The following is an 18,435-nucleotide window of genomic DNA, read 5'->3' as shown; positions in this document are numbered from 1 at the left end:
CAGAGCACGGCATGTGGTTCTGAACGAGGGCAAGTCGACTGTGCAGGCAGCTGATGCTGGTTCAGCCGGAGGAGGACGGGTTTCTATCTACACTGAACTCGACTCATTCTTGTGTTGAGTGTCATGGTTGAGTTTCATACATCAATATACAGCTCTGGGACTAACTCAATAGGAATAAATTAGTCAAGGAGAAAGGCACAAGCACCTGGTGTCGAGGCAAATGACCGCTGCGTTCTTCCATCTTTCTTCTCACCTTTCTCTCGCCCTTTTCCTCGCACACTCCCTCACTTACTTTGTTCAGATTATTTCATGTAGTGACCAGCTTTCTTCTCATTCAAACACTATACAAATACAGATTTTTGAATTATATTCAGTAGTACATCCAACTGTTTATTTTCAGAGAGCCAGTCTTAACACTATTGTGCCAAAGCGTCACCTTTTGATTGAAAAGTTACTCCTCATCATCCCCGACCCTCTCAACAGCTATCCTACATACCGTCAGCCCCGTTCTACACACTGTCGTACTTCAACAACAAGCCATTCGCCCCAGTTAGAAAAGTAGGGTCAGCAAGACAATCGAGTCTTTTAGTCGAGCAGAAAAAGTAAACGGGGGGGAAAAAAAAGAGGCAACAAGCAACAACCAACCCTGATTTTCATCAACAACAATCTTCTTCTCATAGTTGTCTCTAATTCTGACACTTCCCTCATAATTTTGTTGGTCATGTTCCCAAATAAAGCACAATAAACACACACGGTGCAAGAAAAATGCACCAAAATATTTGTTATTCCTTGGCCTCGTATATAAAATCAGAATATTCCAACAGCAACAGTATTAATCCCAAAAATATAATATATAAACATAAATATATCAATTAGTTTTGCTTGATTTTTTTTTAAGTTTTTTTAAGTTTTTTTTTTTTTTTTTTTTTTTTTAAATTGGAAGCACATGCCACCTGTGGAGTGTCAGCTGGCATCTGATTGGCTTAGGCAGAGCAGGGTCTGCAGTCGTGTGATTGGAGGATGGGAGAGGTCAGGAGTACGTAGATCCTGGCGTGTGTGTGTGTCTGTGTGTATGGTCAGAGTGTCCATCATCTTGAGTTCAGTCTGGGAGCCGTCTGGAAGAGATCCAGAGGAGAAAGATGTCAGAGGTCAGAGGTCAGAGGTCAAGTGACTTTGGACAGATGCAGGAAGCAACATCACTACAACAAAAATCCACGTTCTCCAGTCACAACTCATTCAAAACAACACAACACTGATGTCTCCACTGATGAGATCATTAGAATTTAATTCATTAGAATTAAATATTAAACGGACAGCGCTAACATGTAGCTTCCACCCCGACCAAGAGTTAGTTAATAAGTTTTTAATGTTTTTAATTAGGACATGGAGTCACTGTGGAGTGAGAGGATTTTACAGAGCTTGACTGTAAAAAACAAGATAAACAGCAAAATTACTTTCTTAATATAAGCAGTGACGTTTAACTCTATTTTCTGACAAAGTTTTAACAGATTTAATTATTTTAAATGAGAGATTTTCTATTTTTTTTGTTTTGCCTGAACTTTTTTTGTCGTCTCATTGGTTTTCAGACGGTGATGTCACATGTTTCTGTGCACCAATCAGGATTTAGCAGCATTTGATTTAAAACTGGATAAAAACCTCTGGGGTTGTTGTTCATGTTGCCTGGCAACTGTCAATCAAATGTGATCACACCACACCCACATAGTCCTGATGGGCTGTTAAACTTAATAAATAATAACTAATAATGTGTTTTCCTGAACTTTAACTTTAATTATTGCTCATTTAGCGATGAATATTTAATATTATAAATGACAAATATTTTAAACATTTAACTATGTCTTCAGGGGCTTTAACACAATGTACAAGTTTTTATGGACAATATGTTACCAATGTCTCTTTAGCTGCTAAATGCTCCACGATGATCCCCAGCTGGTTGCTAACTGTCTGTCTGCTGTCTGACACTGGGCAGGTAGTGCACAGTGAGTTTATTAAAGCTACTTCTCTGTAAAACCAAAACAAAGAGCTTAAAGAGGTGGAAAGACTCTGGGTTTGTCACTATTATCAAACTCTTTCAGATTTCACACTCATTTGATCCACTGTAAATATAAAAATATTGACGAGCATAGTTTTAAATACTATTTCATTATATCTACTGGATGCTGTAATCAAACATCTTTATTTATAGGTGATAATCAGTGATTTTAATTATTAAACTGATCAGTTCGGACTGAATAAAATTAACTGTAATTACGGACCATTTGAAATCTGTGTGATCTGACTGAATGAAGCTGAGGATGATGAAGTCCACTCACCACAGACAAGTGTCCATTCTTTGCCTTGGCCACCAGTAGTTCTGATCCAGGTGTGAAGTCTATGATCCCCTCTTTCCCCTGACCCACTGTAAACTTTATACTGGAGAAGACAGAGGGACAGTTAGAGCCCTTTACTGGTGTTCCTGCTTTTAGCCACAGTCTACCTTCACAGGCAACAGTGTGTAGGAGTGGAGATAGATTTTTAAGGAGTGTTACACCACTGCACTTAATAGCATTATATAACAACACAGAAAAAAGGGTTACAGCTCTACTTATATTCCATCATGACAATGTAACACATCCACGTTTATGTTGTGCTGCTCACCTGCCCTGGTTGATGTTGATGCTGTTGATTTTGTCAGCACAGATTGCGATCTTGGTTAGGGTCTCAATCACATGGTCACTCTGCAGAACTACGTCTCCCTGGTGGAACAGACGCACAGTGAAAACTCAAACATTCACGCAAAACTACACTAAGAGATTTTGCTGTAGCAGCGTTCATAGTTAACAAGTCCTTGGCTTCACCTTCTGTTTGTTGTCGTCACTGGGCACGTGCAGAACAAACAAGCCGTCGCTGAGAGAGCTGACGGAGATCCCTGCAGATGAAGGACAATTTAAGCTTCAACACAATCGACGTCCAAAAATAAACAATACGCTTAACAAATGATGACTCTGGCTCTTGACCCCTGACCTTTCAGAGCTCCATACTCTATGCGCTGCTTGAGTTTGGCCTCCTCTACGATGACGGCGCTGCTGCTGGTGAGGAGCAGCTGGCGGGACCGAGCTTTGTAGCCTTTCCTGTCGTACTTGGTGACTGGCACTGCATACTGGAAACAGGAGAATGAGGTTGATGACGAAATTTCAGACAGCTTTAAAACCGCCATTTGTGTAAAGATTGTGCTCCACTTACCTTCATCTTCTCGCTGCCCAGAGTCTGCAGCACCTTGGGGTTGATGTCCTCACCATCTGAGCAAGAGGAAACCAGCTGTTAAAATCTTTTTTACAGCCTGTGAAGTCTCTCAGATTTAGCAGAAAAAGATCTGAGTCTTACTGAGTCGTGTGCTGACAAACAGTTTGGGCACGCTCTGTGGGTAGTTGTCCTTCTTGTCCTTGAAGATCTCACTGGCGATCATCTTCTGCTCCATCTGTTCACACAGAAATGAAGCCAGTGAAATGAACGAAGGAAGCAGCAGATAAAACTGACATCACATTACAAAGAGAACGTTACATATATTCACCTGGTGCTTCCACTCAGGACTGATCTTCTTGCAGTAGCTCCACACCATGTTCTGCATGCACAGCTTACGCAAATGCTCCGATGCCTAAAGACACAAACAGAGTTTTCACCATAGTTCACTTTTCATCTGCTTAAACTTTTGACTTCTGGAGGAAATCAACATTCAATAAACTTGAATTAAATCCTAATTTGAGTTTCTAGATTATTTTTTGTCTCACCTCAGTGAGAGCAGCTGGAGGTGTCGGCCAGCTCTTGTCCAGGACGCTCTTGGGCAGGTTCCTGTGCAGGTTCATGAGGAAGGAGTAGCGAACGTAATCCAGGAAATACTCATTCTCGGGACAGCGCTCCTTGTGGCGGTAGATGAAGCCCTTGATGAACCTGAGGGTGAGACGAGAGAAGGTAAAAATACAGGATTTCAAAAAGGAATTTTAAACCTGTTCATCCTCAGAGTAAAACACGGGGTCTGGAAAACAAACTGATGGTGGCATTTTGCTTTCTGAGTCTGGTGTATTTATCACAGTGGGTGTATTTTGTCATCTGCTGGTCTGTACCTGCGAATAGTATCAGCAGCCTGACGCCTGCGCTTGGCCCTCCTCCTGGCCAGGATTCCCCTCCACCAGGCCTGGATGGCAATAGCTGCAAAGTGCATTATAAACATTATAACTCACAAAGACTACAAGTACCTGGATTCTCTGCAGACATCCTGTAGGTGTTAAATAAGCTCTGATGATTCCAGTGAAGATCTAATTAAGTAGACGTTTCACCTGAGGTTCTGAGTTTCTGGTATTTGGACTTCTGGCTGTAGCCTCTCCATCCTGCCTGCAGCTTGGTGGCTGTGGGGTGAGAAAGAGCGACAGGAGAGATAGACTGAAATCTATGGCACAACAGTTGTAATATAATAATAAAAAGGCAAAGGTAAAATCAGCCATGTCACTATTCACAGACTCTTACCAAGACTGTGTTTCCTGGTCTCTAGTGCATCCTCAGTGGCAAACAAGGTCTTTGGGAAACGGATGAAGATTTTGGCTCTATACAGAAAAAAACCTTTTACATCAAACTGATTTTACCCAACGTAACGACTCAAGGAAAAACAGACTGAAGATGGATCTGTACGTGTGTGTGTATGTGTGTGTGTTTTGCTGACCTGCCCAGTTTGTACTCCTCTGGCTTGTATCCCAGGTGTTTGACCAGTGTGGCCACTCCGTCAGCCAGTTTCCCCTCCCAGTTAGGCCACGTGTCGGGACACAGGGACTTATACCTGCACAGACACAATTCAGAGAGACAGAAACACAAGTAAATACTACAATAGTGGTTGACGAGTAAAGTCAGATGGTCAGAGAGAAGATCCTTTAACTAAAAGGCTTCAAGGGTTCAAATCCCCACCACTTCTGCAGTTAAAGGCCCCATATTGTATGAGATTTTGATGTTTTGCAAAGGTTCCAGCCTCTGACCTGTGAGGATTCACTGTTTTTCTTTGTCTTACGTGGAAGTAAATAAAATTTCTTCTAGACTTTGGTCCATTGCTTGGACAAAACAAGGAATTTAATGGATTCAGCTTTGGCTTTAGGAAATTTTGACGGGCAATATCTGACATTTATTAAGACTGGCAGGTTAATCGATAATGAAATATCTGTTTGTTACAGCACTGCCAAGGTTCAGTCAGGTAAATAAAACATGGACAACACTGCTCACTGCTTGTAGCTGAGGTTTGCTAGATGTATGAAATCTGAGCTCACGTCACACACCTCCTCTGTGCAGGGTTTTCAGTTTGGGATATATGTGACTCAGAGCTGTGAATGAACAGGTGGGACATTCAGGACATTTTGACACAGGTCTGAACCTAAAACCATCCTGTTCTATAAAGACAGGAAACCAGAACCTGTTGCACCTGGAGGAACAATACTGTCACTACAACAGTAGGCGTTTACCTTTAGATTGCAGGGATTCAGTCATGTTGGGGTGAAAGGAATAATCCATCACAACATCCTTGTCTAAAAAAAATCTGTTCACAGCTTCAAACAAATCGTTGCTGGCTCTGGGTCTGACTCTTGCTCCAAACTTTCTCAGCTCAGTTTTGTCTGTTCTGTGTTTTGTCTATTAAATGAACCATGACTCTGGATTCCAGATGTCTGACATTCAAGTGATAAAAATATTGCTTTCACAGTTGATGCTCTGGTTTGCAGTGGATTGCTTTTGTATTGAATAAAAAAAAACTCTGTTATGTCTTCTTGTTTATCCCTGGGCCATGTACCGTGCACCAAAGCACAAGACAGTGTGGATACTGTGGATGTCGTCATGTTTTTGACTGTAAGTAGAGTAAACTGCAGCACATGAGGAAACAAACACCAGTATCTGATCACCTCTGTAGGAAGACCTCGTAGCGTCGTCTGTAAGCGAAGCCAGCCCTCCTCACCCTCAGGTTCTCCATCAGTCCCAGATACTTGACCTGGTGACGGATCAGCACCTCATCAAACCGACCTGGGGACAGGGAGCAGAGGGAGAGCAGGGTCAAATCAGACTGAGGAAAAAAAAAAAAAGAAAAAGAAATGTGACGTCTGTTGGACAAAATGAACCAGAGAAAACCAGTAAATGCTAAACAGCAGGAGTAGGAGTGACGAGGCACAGAGAGACAGTGTGAAACAAACAAAAGGCTGAGTGTGGAGAGAAACAAAGGCCCGGGCCGATATACTGACGACCACACGGAGAGTTACACTGCAGCCTCTGATGCAGTTGAAAACAAACTGTTTTGGTTGGAATTAGAGAAAGCAGACGATTAACGAGATATTTCTGGGAAATTATTACAGTGTGAAAGCTGCTTAGCTGCTTCTACTCCGTTCACAAGAAACTGTTACATAAAACTGGTACCAAACCACTGAAAACTACCAGTGATATGGAAGCAAATCACTTAACGACTACTGAATACTTAATGTGGAAATGTGAAAACAAACTATTTCCAGTAAGGTTGGACAATCTTAAAAACTTGATTTTACAGTTTGTAAATTGAGAGAGAGAAAATGTCCAGTAATACATAAAAAAAAAACTTACATACAAAACCAGCTTTTCAAAGTAAAACATTTGAATGCTATAAATTCAGTGGTATTTAATGCCAACTTTAAGTACTCAGTATTTAAATTAGACGTCAGTTGCTCATTTGATTCATATTATTACGTCAGTTTTTTGCTTCCATGTCAATGTTAAACCTGTAGGTGTTGTGTAATACAACATATAGACCTAAAAATATGGGAAAAAGTCAAAGCATGGTTTAGCACGAAATGGTATAAAGCTCCAAAGTCCATCATATCGCTCCACCTCCTCTCTCCCAGCGTTAGCCCACACATTTTTCCTCCAGTGTGAAAAGGGGAAAAATAAATGTGTTTGGATGAATTACTCAAAGGCCCTGTTCAGACCTGGTATAAACATCTGTCCTGAGAGATCCGATCACAAGTGGACAGCTCTGAGTTCAGGTGTGAACGCAGCCAGGACGCATTTGAGATCCTCTTTTGATCTCTCTCTCTGTCTCTCTCTCAAAAGCACACTGACAATGGACCCTTCTGTCTGATTGGCTAAAAACAACACAGCACACCTGCTTATTTGCATACAGAGCGGGGAAGTGAGCAAGTGAACATCTGTCTTCAATGATCCGATCACAAGTGGTCAGTTCTGAGTTCATCTGTCATGTGTCTTCAGTGACCACTTGTGATCGGATCACTGAAGACAGATGTTAACACCAGGATGAACAGCACCAAACAGAAATGTAACAGGATTTAAACTGAACTGAAGAATCTTAACCAGGTGTTTAGTTTCTGAACTGAGCTGACCACATATGACAATATTTATACTCTGTTATTTGCTTCTTCACACCACAATATGCAACAGGTACCGAGGCATTTCTGCCATCCTGTCCTGCACGTACAATAAATAAATAAATAAATAAAAAGACTGGACTTCGCACCTGCTTGCTTGGAGTCATTGGGCTTGATGCAGCGGACGTACGACGGCTCCTTGGACATGAGGATCTCCATGAGTTTCGCCAGACTGGCCTTGAACTGGGTGGCTGCCTGGAGGGGCAGACACAGACAGACAACAGAGAAAAGCTGTTAGGAGGAGATGGAGATGAAGGTGAGAGGATGCTGGTCAGCAACCGAAGAGATGAGCAGCGAACGAATGCAAATGGGAGCGCGCGGACAGAGACGATGACCTAAGGAGAGCTACGTCAACGGAGGAGTGGCTGATGTGACTGGCGGTCCAGTAGGGACTGAACACTGGGACCAGTGTGGAGGACTGGGACTCTCACTTGCCAGTCTGTGACAGTACCCTGTTCAAGTGTGTGTGTGTGTGTGTGTGTGTGTGTGTGTGTGTGTGTGTGTGTGTGTGTGTGTGTGTGTGAAGGGCACACAAGTGTCAGGGCATTCCTCAGTGAGTGGGAGGCTGCAGAGAATCCCCATCAGACCGCCCACTCAACACCGAGGAGGGGAAACACACCACTGTTTGTTTAGCTGTGGGAAAGTATGTCGGGACGCATGAGAGTATGATTTAGACGAGGACACACACACACACACACACACACACACACACACACACACACACACACACACACACAGACACACAGACAGACAGGTGTCTCACTGTGTCAGGGCGTTTCTTGTCACTCAGCTCCTCCCTGTCAAAACACTGCGTCAGGATCTTGTTCTCTGACATACACATGACCTGCAGACACACAAACAACATTTTTAGCTATAAATTCAATACACAACTTTCCATCAACACTGTCATGAAATATTATTTGCAGGGAACATGTTCTCATGCTGCTCCTCCTGTTTATCTCAGTCTCACCTCTTTAAGGTTCCTGAAGAGCAGGTCGTTGTTTTTGTCCAGAAATCCTGAGGAAGAGAAGAAGAACTTTAACACTTTTCACTGGTTAAATCAAGTCTCAGTATTTTGTGATTGTTGTGGCCTAGTTTTCACTGTGGAAACCTCTTACTGCAAACAGTTAATTTGCTATTTGTCCTCAGAATAGCACAGGTTTAACTGTTTATTACTCAGTGGACATGTCACTGATTCACTGCATCATGAATTTACAATCATCTGTTTATTTTAACATCATTGCTCTGGTGAGCAGGAATACAAAATGCCACAGTTTAGTCGTCTGGTCGTGGTGAAGGAAAAAGGAAAATGATTTTTTAAATGTTTTGCATGTCTGTTACTGTGTATATTGTGGTTTAATATTCTATATTTTACAGCAATAGTATTACCACAGATTACTGTATTTTCCACAATTAGATCTACAAGGGCTGGTGACCTGAATAAAAACAAACAATTTTTATGAGTAAACTGATGCAGTAAAATATGATCACAATGTAAAGTTTACTGCAGTTTAAAGTCAGACTAAACTAAATTTCATTATCTACCATCTGGTCACAGTAATACAGTAATATATCAACTGTTTTCAAAGTCTCACACAGTCTACATATGAACCATGTTGATGGGACTTTCTGACCCTTGTTACTGTCCAAAAATATTCATACTGCGACATGAAAAATGGGTTTTATATCTTCTCTTATTCTTTGTTTTTCATTTTGTAAACAGTTCCCACAATGAGGGATGTAAACAGGAAGTATAATGTTACTATGGAGTCAGTCCATCAGCTGTGAACTACAACTTGACACCTGTTTTTTTAACCTTATATTTGTTTGTTTACATTTTGGCAAATTAACATCATTAACAGAACAAGAACAAATTGGTGAATTATCTATTTGCGGATCCTGTTTTCAAATCTATCCATGAACGTACACACAATTGTCACTGATTAACTCTGATACTGAATAAAAAAGTAGGAAAGGAAATTCTTGAGTTTTAAAGACCACTTTTCTTCTATCATGGATTAATGGATCTTTATTTGTTATGGACATGAGAGATAATGATGTCTTCAGGAAGTATAAATCACACCTTATCAAAAATGTTTGTATCATGTCTTTGTGTTCAGATTTGATTGAGCTATGACACAGAGAAGAAGTGAGATCTTTAACACAAACTGCTGCCGGATGCTGAGCTTTAACACCAATATGAGCTGTCGCAGTCACTGCTGACTGTGTTGGTGAGCTGAGCAGTGAACTAACTACAATGAATGACCTCCCATTGTTTTTAGAACCTGCAGCTGTCCCTCTAATATCCTTTAGTTTCTGACTTCTCTATAAATTGCATTTTTTTCTTTGCAGTTTGTAAAATCTTTAGCGGATGCCAACTGCAGACTGTTTCTATCAGAATCAGTTTCTGTTTAATAACATTATTTGATGCAACCATTTTATTCTGATAATGCAAAATTAGACTAGCATGCCTGATCTCCACCAAACATCTTCACCAGCTTGTTTCCTGTTACAAAAATAGGAGGACACTTTTGACATGGACACTTTGTTGAGAGCAGCACACACACCGTTGACATTGTAGTTGACCTCTCCGGCGTAATGCAGCAGCCTGAATTCGTCGCGGCCCATCACCTTCCGGGTCTTTCCATCGGCCAGCTTGTGACTGCACGGAAACAGACACACACAGCATCAGTAAACAGACTGGACACATATTCAATTGTGCACATTCTGGCTCCACGAGCAAACAGCTAAAGTTTTAAGAGCTGTGAGAACAGACAGACGACAGGAGCATCGATCTGATGAGTCAAACTCACGTGACGAAGTGTGGGTGTCCTCCCACGGTGTCCTCCAGCTTCTCTAGGAAGGTGATATCACTGGCGTCTCCAGGCCTCAGACACTCCTCATCCTGAGAGACAGAGCAGCAACATTTCAAACACTGCGTCCCCAGATCATTTACATACATCTGATACTAACCTATATATGAGTTTATATGAGTGGCTAATAATCCACTGTGAGAAGATACCAGCTGGTCAGCGACTCAGAATCCAAGAAATAGCTGAGAGTTTGATGGAAAGATCGATACCACGCTAATGTCTGTAAGGTAATATGAAGCTGGAGCAAGGAGATGGTTTGCTTAGCATAACAAATTGCAGTAGGTGGAAACAGGAAGTCAGACTCTATTTTGCCATAGGTTCTTTGGGCATTTTATATATTGGCCAATATTCACGTCCAAAATAAATTTAATAGATGAACTCTGCTTTATTTTGAAATGAAATCTTGCTTTCAAATCGTCTTAAAGTGTGAAGCCTCTGCAGCGGAGACAGAGCCGAGCGTCTCCTCACCAGGATGGAGATGATGCCTTTGAACTTCTCCTCCACCAGGTCACAGATGATCTTGTTGTTGAAGTACTGCACCGGCTCCCACTGAGAAGACATGAGAAAATAAACCCAATCAGTGTTATCAATCAGCATTGTTCGGGATAATTAATATATAATGAAACTATTTTTTGAAGCCTCTGCTCACATTTACATCTGTTCTCTTTTGCTACTTTTTATTTAGAGGATAATTGAGAACACCTCACCAACTACAGAGAAACAGCCTTACAGTTACAAAATATGAGAAATCTGCAGCACATATTTTGGGACACAATCTAATAAGTTATCTAAATTTCAAAACAGAAAAAGAAATTAATAGATATATGTACTATATATGACTATACTATACTGTACTAACTGTATCTGTCCATTCCTCTATGGTGGGTGGGTGGGGGGGCTCAGGAGACAACCAGTGCCTTTTTTAAATTTATTTATTTATTTTTTAAATCAGCTGAAATCAGACACCAAACAAGTATTTGTTGGAGTGGACTGACTGAGAGTTAACTTTTCCTAAAAATAAAGGTGTTCAACTGGAAAGGTATTTTTGTATTAAATATGCCTTCAAATATTTTGTGCATCTCTGTCCAGAAATGTCTTATTACTGAACATAACATTCCTCAAATATCTGCCAGTGACTGGCGTCTTGGCTCCCACACAGTCTCCTGTTACGTCTGCTTTCTGCTTTGGTAATAAAAAATAAAAAAGTAATAAAAAAGTAATTACACACTTCCGTTCAAATTCTCTCCATGTGTGGATTTCTATTGGAAGTTACAACAGCTGAACTATCCTTTCATTCTCAAAGTCACCTTCATTTTTCCATTTATTTTTAACATACTCTGAGCGACCAGGAGCTCACCCCTGTTTTAGAGTCGCTCTCCCAAAGGGTCAGAGAATAAAGTCTATAAAAACCATGGATACATGGTACAAACTGTCAGCAACAACTTCACTCAGTAAATCTGCTCCAAATGAAACTAAATCAAACACACAGTAGTCAAATGAGTTTGTTTACATCAGATATGTTGTAGGTGACAAACTGTGATAGAAATTATTCTGGGTAAAAGAACAGATATAAACTAAACAAACAGGAAATATGTTGCCATGGATACAGTGAGTGAACCTGTTGGCTTCAACCTGAGCCATGTTTTATTTTTATTTTTTTTTTTAGCCCGGGTTTGTTTACATTTTGGAAAATTAAGTGTCCTGAATTTACTGAATTAGCTATTTTAAGGTACTGTTTGTTCTGTACCAGTGGATCCAAGTGTCACTGAATCACTGACTGAAGCGTCATCATGTCTGCGTGTTCACGTTTGACTGAATCATGACTCAGATTTTTGACACTGCTGTGAGTTTCACATGTTTATGATTGTTTTGAATTATTGATATCTGATGACTTGTTAATTTATCTTATTCATCTGGAGATCAGTATACGTTTTTTGACACGATCTGTGAATAAATGTAACCAGTGATATAAGACATGAGAAGCTCTCAGCCCCTTTTATTTTGTCAAAGTAGCTCTCAGAGTAAAAAAGGTTGGAGACTCCTTTTTATACAGTCTGGATATAAAACCTCTGTTTGACTCTGACTTAAACTAAACTCTGGCTAAATCTTCTTTCAGCACTGGGTCGTCATTATCTGGAGGGTAACTTTATTTACATCTGTTCTGAGCTATTTAATGAGCATAAAGTCAGTCATCTGAAGAATTACAAGAATCCTGGGATGCGTTCACACTGCTCACCCACTCACATGTGAACACACACACACAGACACACAGACACACAGCTCCACAGGCTGAGTGCAGATCTATTAGGTTATGTTAGGAGCAACTGCCACATAATTTCCACAGAGATGACAGAGAGCGCCGCCCACAGGCCTGATGTCAGATGATAATGGGCTCTTTGAGAGGTGAATCCAAGTTTCTCCCACAACCTGTTTGCTCTCTGACCAGTGCATTTATATCAGACCGAGCACAGAAGGCCGTTGTTCCAAAGACGCGAAACAAAACTATATAAATACAATAAATATAAAGGAAGACAAAAGGGACGACTGACAGGCGACATCTTTCAGTGCAGACATGTAATCTCCTTAAGAGGATTCACTGAAGACTTTAACTGTGAATAAATAAAAAACCAATAACAGGGTAAAGGGCAGGGGCAGCATGTTCTAAAAATATGTGCACTTACTGTGAATTACTTTGAGTAAAGGCGTCAGTGAAACGGCTGGATGATACATTAGATTATCAGTTTCACTTTGGAAAACACAAGTGAAGCCACAATCACATTAGGAGCTCAAAGCCCAGGCTGAGGGAGAGGAAACACTGCGACGACGGAGCGAGACAACAGAGTGGTGAACAGAGGGGCGCAGGACGACAGAGGAAACGCAAAATGAAAAATTACCCTGCACAAAAATCCATAAATCAAGAGGCAAATGAGACACATTTTCAATCTAATTCAGCTCTTCATATTTTGGGTTAAACAGTGGAGGGAGGGGGGATGTCTGACCGTGATGCCTTCAGCCTCGTACTCCTCCTGCTCAGACTTGAGGGTGAGCTCGATGAAGAGCTGCTGCAGCTTCTCGTTGCAGTAGTTGATGCAGAACTGCTCAAAGCTGCAACACAACAACAACAAAAAAAAAACATCTTCAAAATAATAACAAGACACAGAATCGTTCACATGTTGGACTGATGCTGGTTTGTTTCGTCACATTGTTTTAGGACTGTGTGACTTTGAGTGACTTGAGTTCCTACTTTATCTAAGAGGCAGAAATCAAATCATCATCAGAAATCAATCGTTTTTATAGTTTTGTTTAGATCCAACATCAGAGCCTCAGTGCTGGAGGTCCTAGTCTCACCCATTCAGACCAGATTTAGGGCCTGAACAACAAGCAAATCACATTTCAATCATCTGTTTATCAAATCACTTAAAGGTTGAATTTTACAACGATGAGCAAACATCACGTAAACAGTCTAATCAGACATTTGCTTTAATTTTTGTTCATTTCTAGAGAACTTGTGTTTAAATTCATCATTCTCAAAATGCAAAGTAACAATGGAGTAATTGTTATCACACTTTTCATCATCATCATTATTAATGGATTAATGAAGGCTAAAATGATATAAAATATGATAACAACCACATGGCTAATAATAATAAAATAATTAAAAAGTCAAATAAAACAGACAGTTAGCATGTCTGTTATACAGCAATAAAACTGCAGAATGACAATTGTCAAAAAAATTATTAAATAACAAACGAGTCTGGCAATAAAGATACACAACAATAAAAAAAAAAATTAGAAAAAAAATATGTATAAATATACATCGAGGTAAACCAAAGACAAGAGGCTGGGGTTCAGTCTAAACAGGTTCACACATCCAGATCAATCATAGCTCCTGTAATTCTGCTCTCACTGTTTGCTATAAGGGATACAATACATCATATATGAATTATATTCCCCTGAGAGCTTAATTAAAAATGTGATTGATTTGGGAATGCAGACCTTTCTACTTTTTAAACATCAATAATCAATAACTGTACCTGTTGTGCTGGAAGACCTCAAATCCATAGATGTCCAACAGGCCAATGACAGAGTAATTCTTATAGGAGTCATCCTGCCAGAGAAACAGAGGAGAGCTCAGCTTTATTTATCTATATGAAACATTCAAGCCCTAAAATATAAACTTTAATATATAAAACAATATGCATATATCATATCAAGCATATTCTATTCAAAAAATCCTAATGGTTGAATTTGATTTAAAAATAATATGTCTATCACAATTAATTTAAACTTCACTGCAGACTGATGTTCTTTATGTGTAAATGCAGGAAAGAATTTGTTTTGAAGATTTATTTAGTTTATATATAGAGTAAAGTAGATTAACTCTGGCGTGTAATAAATCACAGAAATGAAACAAGAAATTATCATAATTACAGTATATGATATAAAGTTGAGTTACGGTCATGCTGTAAACGTCCACAAGGTGGAGCTGTGCAGTAACAGAATTGGCAGGAGACATCAACATGCTCTGAGAGTTATGTGTGTGTGTGTGTGTGTATACCGTGTATGCCAGTGAAGCGTTGATCTTGTTAACCAGCCAGGTGAAGGTGCGTCCGTACACAGCCTTCGACAAAGCATCGCGAGCTGACGATGCCTGCTCCAGGTTCAGAGGGCTCATCAGCTGAACACACACACACACACACACACACACACACACACACACACGCGCGCGCACACACACACACAGAGTTCAACGGGGGCAGTTATACAAGTTACAATATAATTACACTGCAGCAGACATTACACAGAGAGGGAAGCTTTGTATACAAATGGTGATCACACAATGACAGTGTGTATCCAAACCTACCTCCTCCCCCTTGGCGATTATCTTCTTGTGTGTGAGCGCCTCTGTCAGCACTGCTCCATTCACTCCTAACAACTGGAAACACACAACAACGTTAGCACACACACCACAGCCCCACCACTGACGAATCAATTAACTCGAGCAAGTAAACAGACGGACGTCACGCCACTGAGCAGCAGCGACATCCTGGGTATGGCATCTGCTGATCATGTCTGATATTAGGTGTAAGTGACTGAAATATGAATGAATGGAGGCTTTTTCCATAACAAAAAGTCACGTATATAAGTAGATATATAGACATAAAGTCTATATATCTACCCCCCCCTCTCCTGTCCTGTTAGAGGAGTGTTTATGAACCCGCTCGGTGCAGCATCTTACCCTGGCCAGGTACTTTATCTGTGTGTCGGAGGTGATGCAGGCGTTGCCCTCCTCTCCACCGTACTGCACGTTTCCCAGGTGGAGCACGCTGGCGATTATGTTCAACAGCTCCTGCACGTTGAAAAACACAGAGAGCGAGGGAGTGGGAGTGAAAACATGGAATGAGAGGGAGGTGAGAAAGACAGATGGAGAGAAAAATGAAGACGAGAGCAAACGGTCGAGAGTCGAGAGGCTGCAGCGCAGGGAGAAGTTACTGCTGAGGTTTCATGGGTGAGTTGGAGGATAAACATGGCTTTGATTAAACTTAGCTTGGAGAACTGAACAGGATAGGAATGTAGCTATCTGCTCACCATGTCTCACACACACACACACACACACACACACACACACACACACACACACACACACACACACACACACACACACACACACACACACACACACACACACACACCTGCTCTTCACTGTGTAAGCAATGTGAGATCTAAAAAGCTTTGGAAGTGAGCCCAGACTCGTGAACATGTAGGACGACTCCCACGCTGAGCACAAATAAGTTCTCATCATATAATAACACACACACACACACACACACACACACACACACACACACACACACACACACACACACACACACACACACACACACACAGCAGGATAAAACAGAAACAGTCTCACCCCCTCAGGCACATGAAGTACTTTACTCTTCATAGCCATTAATAAAAACAGTGGAGGTTGAAATGTTTATTATTGTCGGAAACTTCTAGTAAATAGTAAAAGTGAACGTAGGAGGTGAAAAGTCAACGTGTGCTGAGCAACATGTATGAGCTTCGTAAAGCTTCCACCTGCTCCGTCCACATCCTCATCAACACACTGCTGCTGTGTTTACACCTCTAACTCCACTATGGGCGACAGAACAAACACGTCAGGTGTGATTCACGCGGCTCGGACTCACTCCTCACCTCCACGTCGTCCTCGTTGAAGCCGATCACACTCAGGGCTTTCCTCACCACCTTCCAGTCGCTGCGATCGTTGATGGAGCTCACTTTGGGACAGTTACCCTGTGAAAAACACAAACACACACACACAGAGGACAAAAAAAACATTGGTAAACAGGCTAAAGCTTTTGTTTACCATCTAGTTTAACTTTTTATTCCCTTGTTAAGTCATGAGCAAAATCAATAAAGTAGGTGATGTGTAAATTGGTGTTTACGTGCAGAGTAAACACTCATTTATATGTAATGTAAACACCTATTTTCACAAACACACACACACACACACACGTTAGGTGTTTTTGCTCAGTAGCTGTTGGTGTGTATGTGTGTTCACTGAGGGGAGGGTTCAGCCACGGCCTTAAGGCAGATTTGCCCCCTGAGGAAATATCCTCTCGCTGCACTGAGAGTCCCTGACTGAGAGCCTATTAAAGCAAACTCCCACTGAGACACACACACACACGGTACAGACCAACGGCTTCTGACAGGAGAGAGAGAGAGAGAGAGAGAAAAACATCCTGCACCTTCCCTGCAGTTCATGATTCATATTCATCTACATGTTTTTCTTTAAAGCTGCAGAAACTTCACTGAAGCTCGTTGATGACCTGGAATTGTTGCAGGTTTTCTCTTGAACAAACAGATAAACTCACATCGAAAACAAACCACAACATTTACCAGATACTGTTCCTCAAATCACTTCTTAATACCAGTTCCTCCTCAAACAATTAAGATTAGTTCTGTCAACTAAATCCAAAACTTAAATCAGGAACTGCTTCCTTTACAGTGTTTTTTGAGAGGAGAGCTGACAGGAGATGAAGTATGAGACAAAGGTTCCTGCTCAGAACTGAACCACCAATGAATTATCTAAACTGCCAAGTACCAACTGATTGTTTGATTAATGGAACATTAGAAACTAGAATCACCGCCTCGAGGTTTTATCCCTCCACCAACCTGCCAAGTTCCAGGAAATATGGTCACGATCTCCTGAGTTGCAGCGTTGATTAATGGCCAGAAGTGTTTTTCATTCATTCTTCATTTTATCCTTATAGACATTTGAGTTGAACTGTGTCATAATTAGCGTATGAATTTGTGAGTTATGGCCAAAAAACATGTTTTGTGAGGTCACAGTGACCTTTGGCCACCAAAATTTTGATCAGTTCAACTTTGAGTCCAAATGAATGTTTGTGCCCAATCTAAACAGATTCCTTCAAGGCGGTCTTGAGCTATCACAGTCAAGAGGCCAAAAATGTACTTTGTGACATCACCATGACCTTTGATCTTTGACCACCAAATTCTACTCAGTTAATCATTGAGTTCAAATGAATGTTCTGTTCCCTCAAGGTGTTACTGAGATATTATCATAAGAATGGCCCATCCGTCTGTACAGACAGACATTGTGATAACCGCCGGCCTTGGCTGTCGCCGACACGGAGAATTAAAACCTATTTCCTGGAGCGTGAGGTAAAACCTTTAAAATGTCTTGTTTTGTCCAATCAACAGTCCAAACCCCCAAAACTTTTAGTTCAATATAAAACAAAGAAAAGCAGCAAATCCTCACTTTGGAGAAACTGGAGCCATCAACTTTCTGTAAACCAATTATCAAAGTAGTTGCTGATTAATTTCCTGCTGATCAACTGATAAATTAATGAGCATTGTAGCTCAAATTAATGATTCAGTTTGACATCATTTCATATACACAGAGACTAAAGAAGTGGATGCTCACTTTGACCAGGTACTGGTACTGCTGAGGGTTCCTCTCCAGGCCCAGGCGCCTCAGCAGGTCTTCCTCCCCTCCCTCAATCAGCTGGTAGAAAATGTGGAAGTTTCTCTCGCCGTGGTTCTGGTGGACCACGCGGGACTTCTCCAGCAGGTAGTTGATGATGTGGCCTCCCACCGGGGCACCC

At 41.1% G+C, this 18,435-nt stretch overlaps 1 protein-coding gene across 6 annotated transcripts in view; it reads right to left on the bottom strand.

Annotated features, from left to right (window-relative positions):
• Positions 1–936: 936 nt before the first annotated feature.
• LOC139614468 (unconventional myosin-Ic-like) overlaps positions 937–18,435 on the bottom strand; it is a 59,532-nt gene continuing 42,033 nt past the window's right edge. For 3 of the 6 annotated variants that reach the window (XM_071471765.1, XM_071471770.1, XM_071471767.1), the window contains exons 6-33: positions 18,255–18,434; positions 18,090–18,116; positions 16,502–16,600; positions 15,543–15,653; positions 15,168–15,239; positions 14,862–14,981; positions 14,338–14,411; positions 13,303–13,408; positions 10,772–10,852; positions 10,244–10,335; positions 9,998–10,092; positions 8,401–8,447; positions 8,194–8,274; positions 7,520–7,625; positions 5,928–6,045; positions 4,712–4,825; positions 4,519–4,595; positions 4,332–4,400; positions 4,119–4,203; positions 3,786–3,945; positions 3,569–3,652; positions 3,382–3,475; positions 3,241–3,296; positions 3,022–3,157; positions 2,856–2,926; positions 2,656–2,753; positions 2,331–2,430; positions 937–1,115 (exon numbers count right to left, since the gene is read on the bottom strand). In XM_071471765.1, the coding sequence (XP_071327866.1) occupies positions 1,089–1,115; positions 2,331–2,430; positions 2,656–2,753; positions 2,856–2,926; positions 3,022–3,157; positions 3,241–3,296; positions 3,382–3,475; positions 3,569–3,652; positions 3,786–3,945; positions 4,119–4,203; positions 4,332–4,400; positions 4,519–4,595; positions 4,712–4,825; positions 5,928–6,045; positions 7,520–7,625; positions 8,194–8,274; positions 8,401–8,447; positions 9,998–10,092; positions 10,244–10,335; positions 10,772–10,852; positions 13,303–13,408; positions 14,338–14,411; positions 14,862–14,981; positions 15,168–15,239; positions 15,543–15,653; positions 16,502–16,600; positions 18,090–18,116; positions 18,255–18,434 (2,580 nt within the window). In that variant the 3' untranslated portion in view covers positions 937–1,088. The remainder of the gene's footprint in view (positions 1,116–2,330; positions 2,431–2,655; positions 2,754–2,855; positions 2,927–3,021; positions 3,158–3,240; positions 3,297–3,381; positions 3,476–3,568; positions 3,653–3,785; positions 3,946–4,118; positions 4,204–4,331; positions 4,401–4,518; positions 4,596–4,711; positions 4,826–5,927; positions 6,046–7,519; positions 7,626–8,193; positions 8,275–8,400; positions 8,448–9,997; positions 10,093–10,243; positions 10,336–10,771; positions 10,853–13,302; positions 13,409–14,337; positions 14,412–14,861; positions 14,982–15,167; positions 15,240–15,542; positions 15,654–16,501; positions 16,601–18,089; positions 18,117–18,254; position 18,435) is intronic. The other 3 variants (XM_071471766.1, XM_071471769.1, XM_071471768.1) reach the window with 1 other exon arrangement.

Source organism: Trachinotus anak, unplaced genomic scaffold (assembly GCF_046630095.1).
Source record: "Trachinotus anak isolate AG129_WGS33_773 ecotype Australia unplaced genomic scaffold, CSIRO_AGI_Tana_v1 ptg000034l, whole genome shotgun sequence".
Taxonomy (NCBI): Eukaryota; Metazoa; Chordata; class Actinopteri; order Carangiformes; family Carangidae; genus Trachinotus; species Trachinotus anak.
This window is presented reverse-complemented; position numbering and strand designations above follow the sequence as displayed.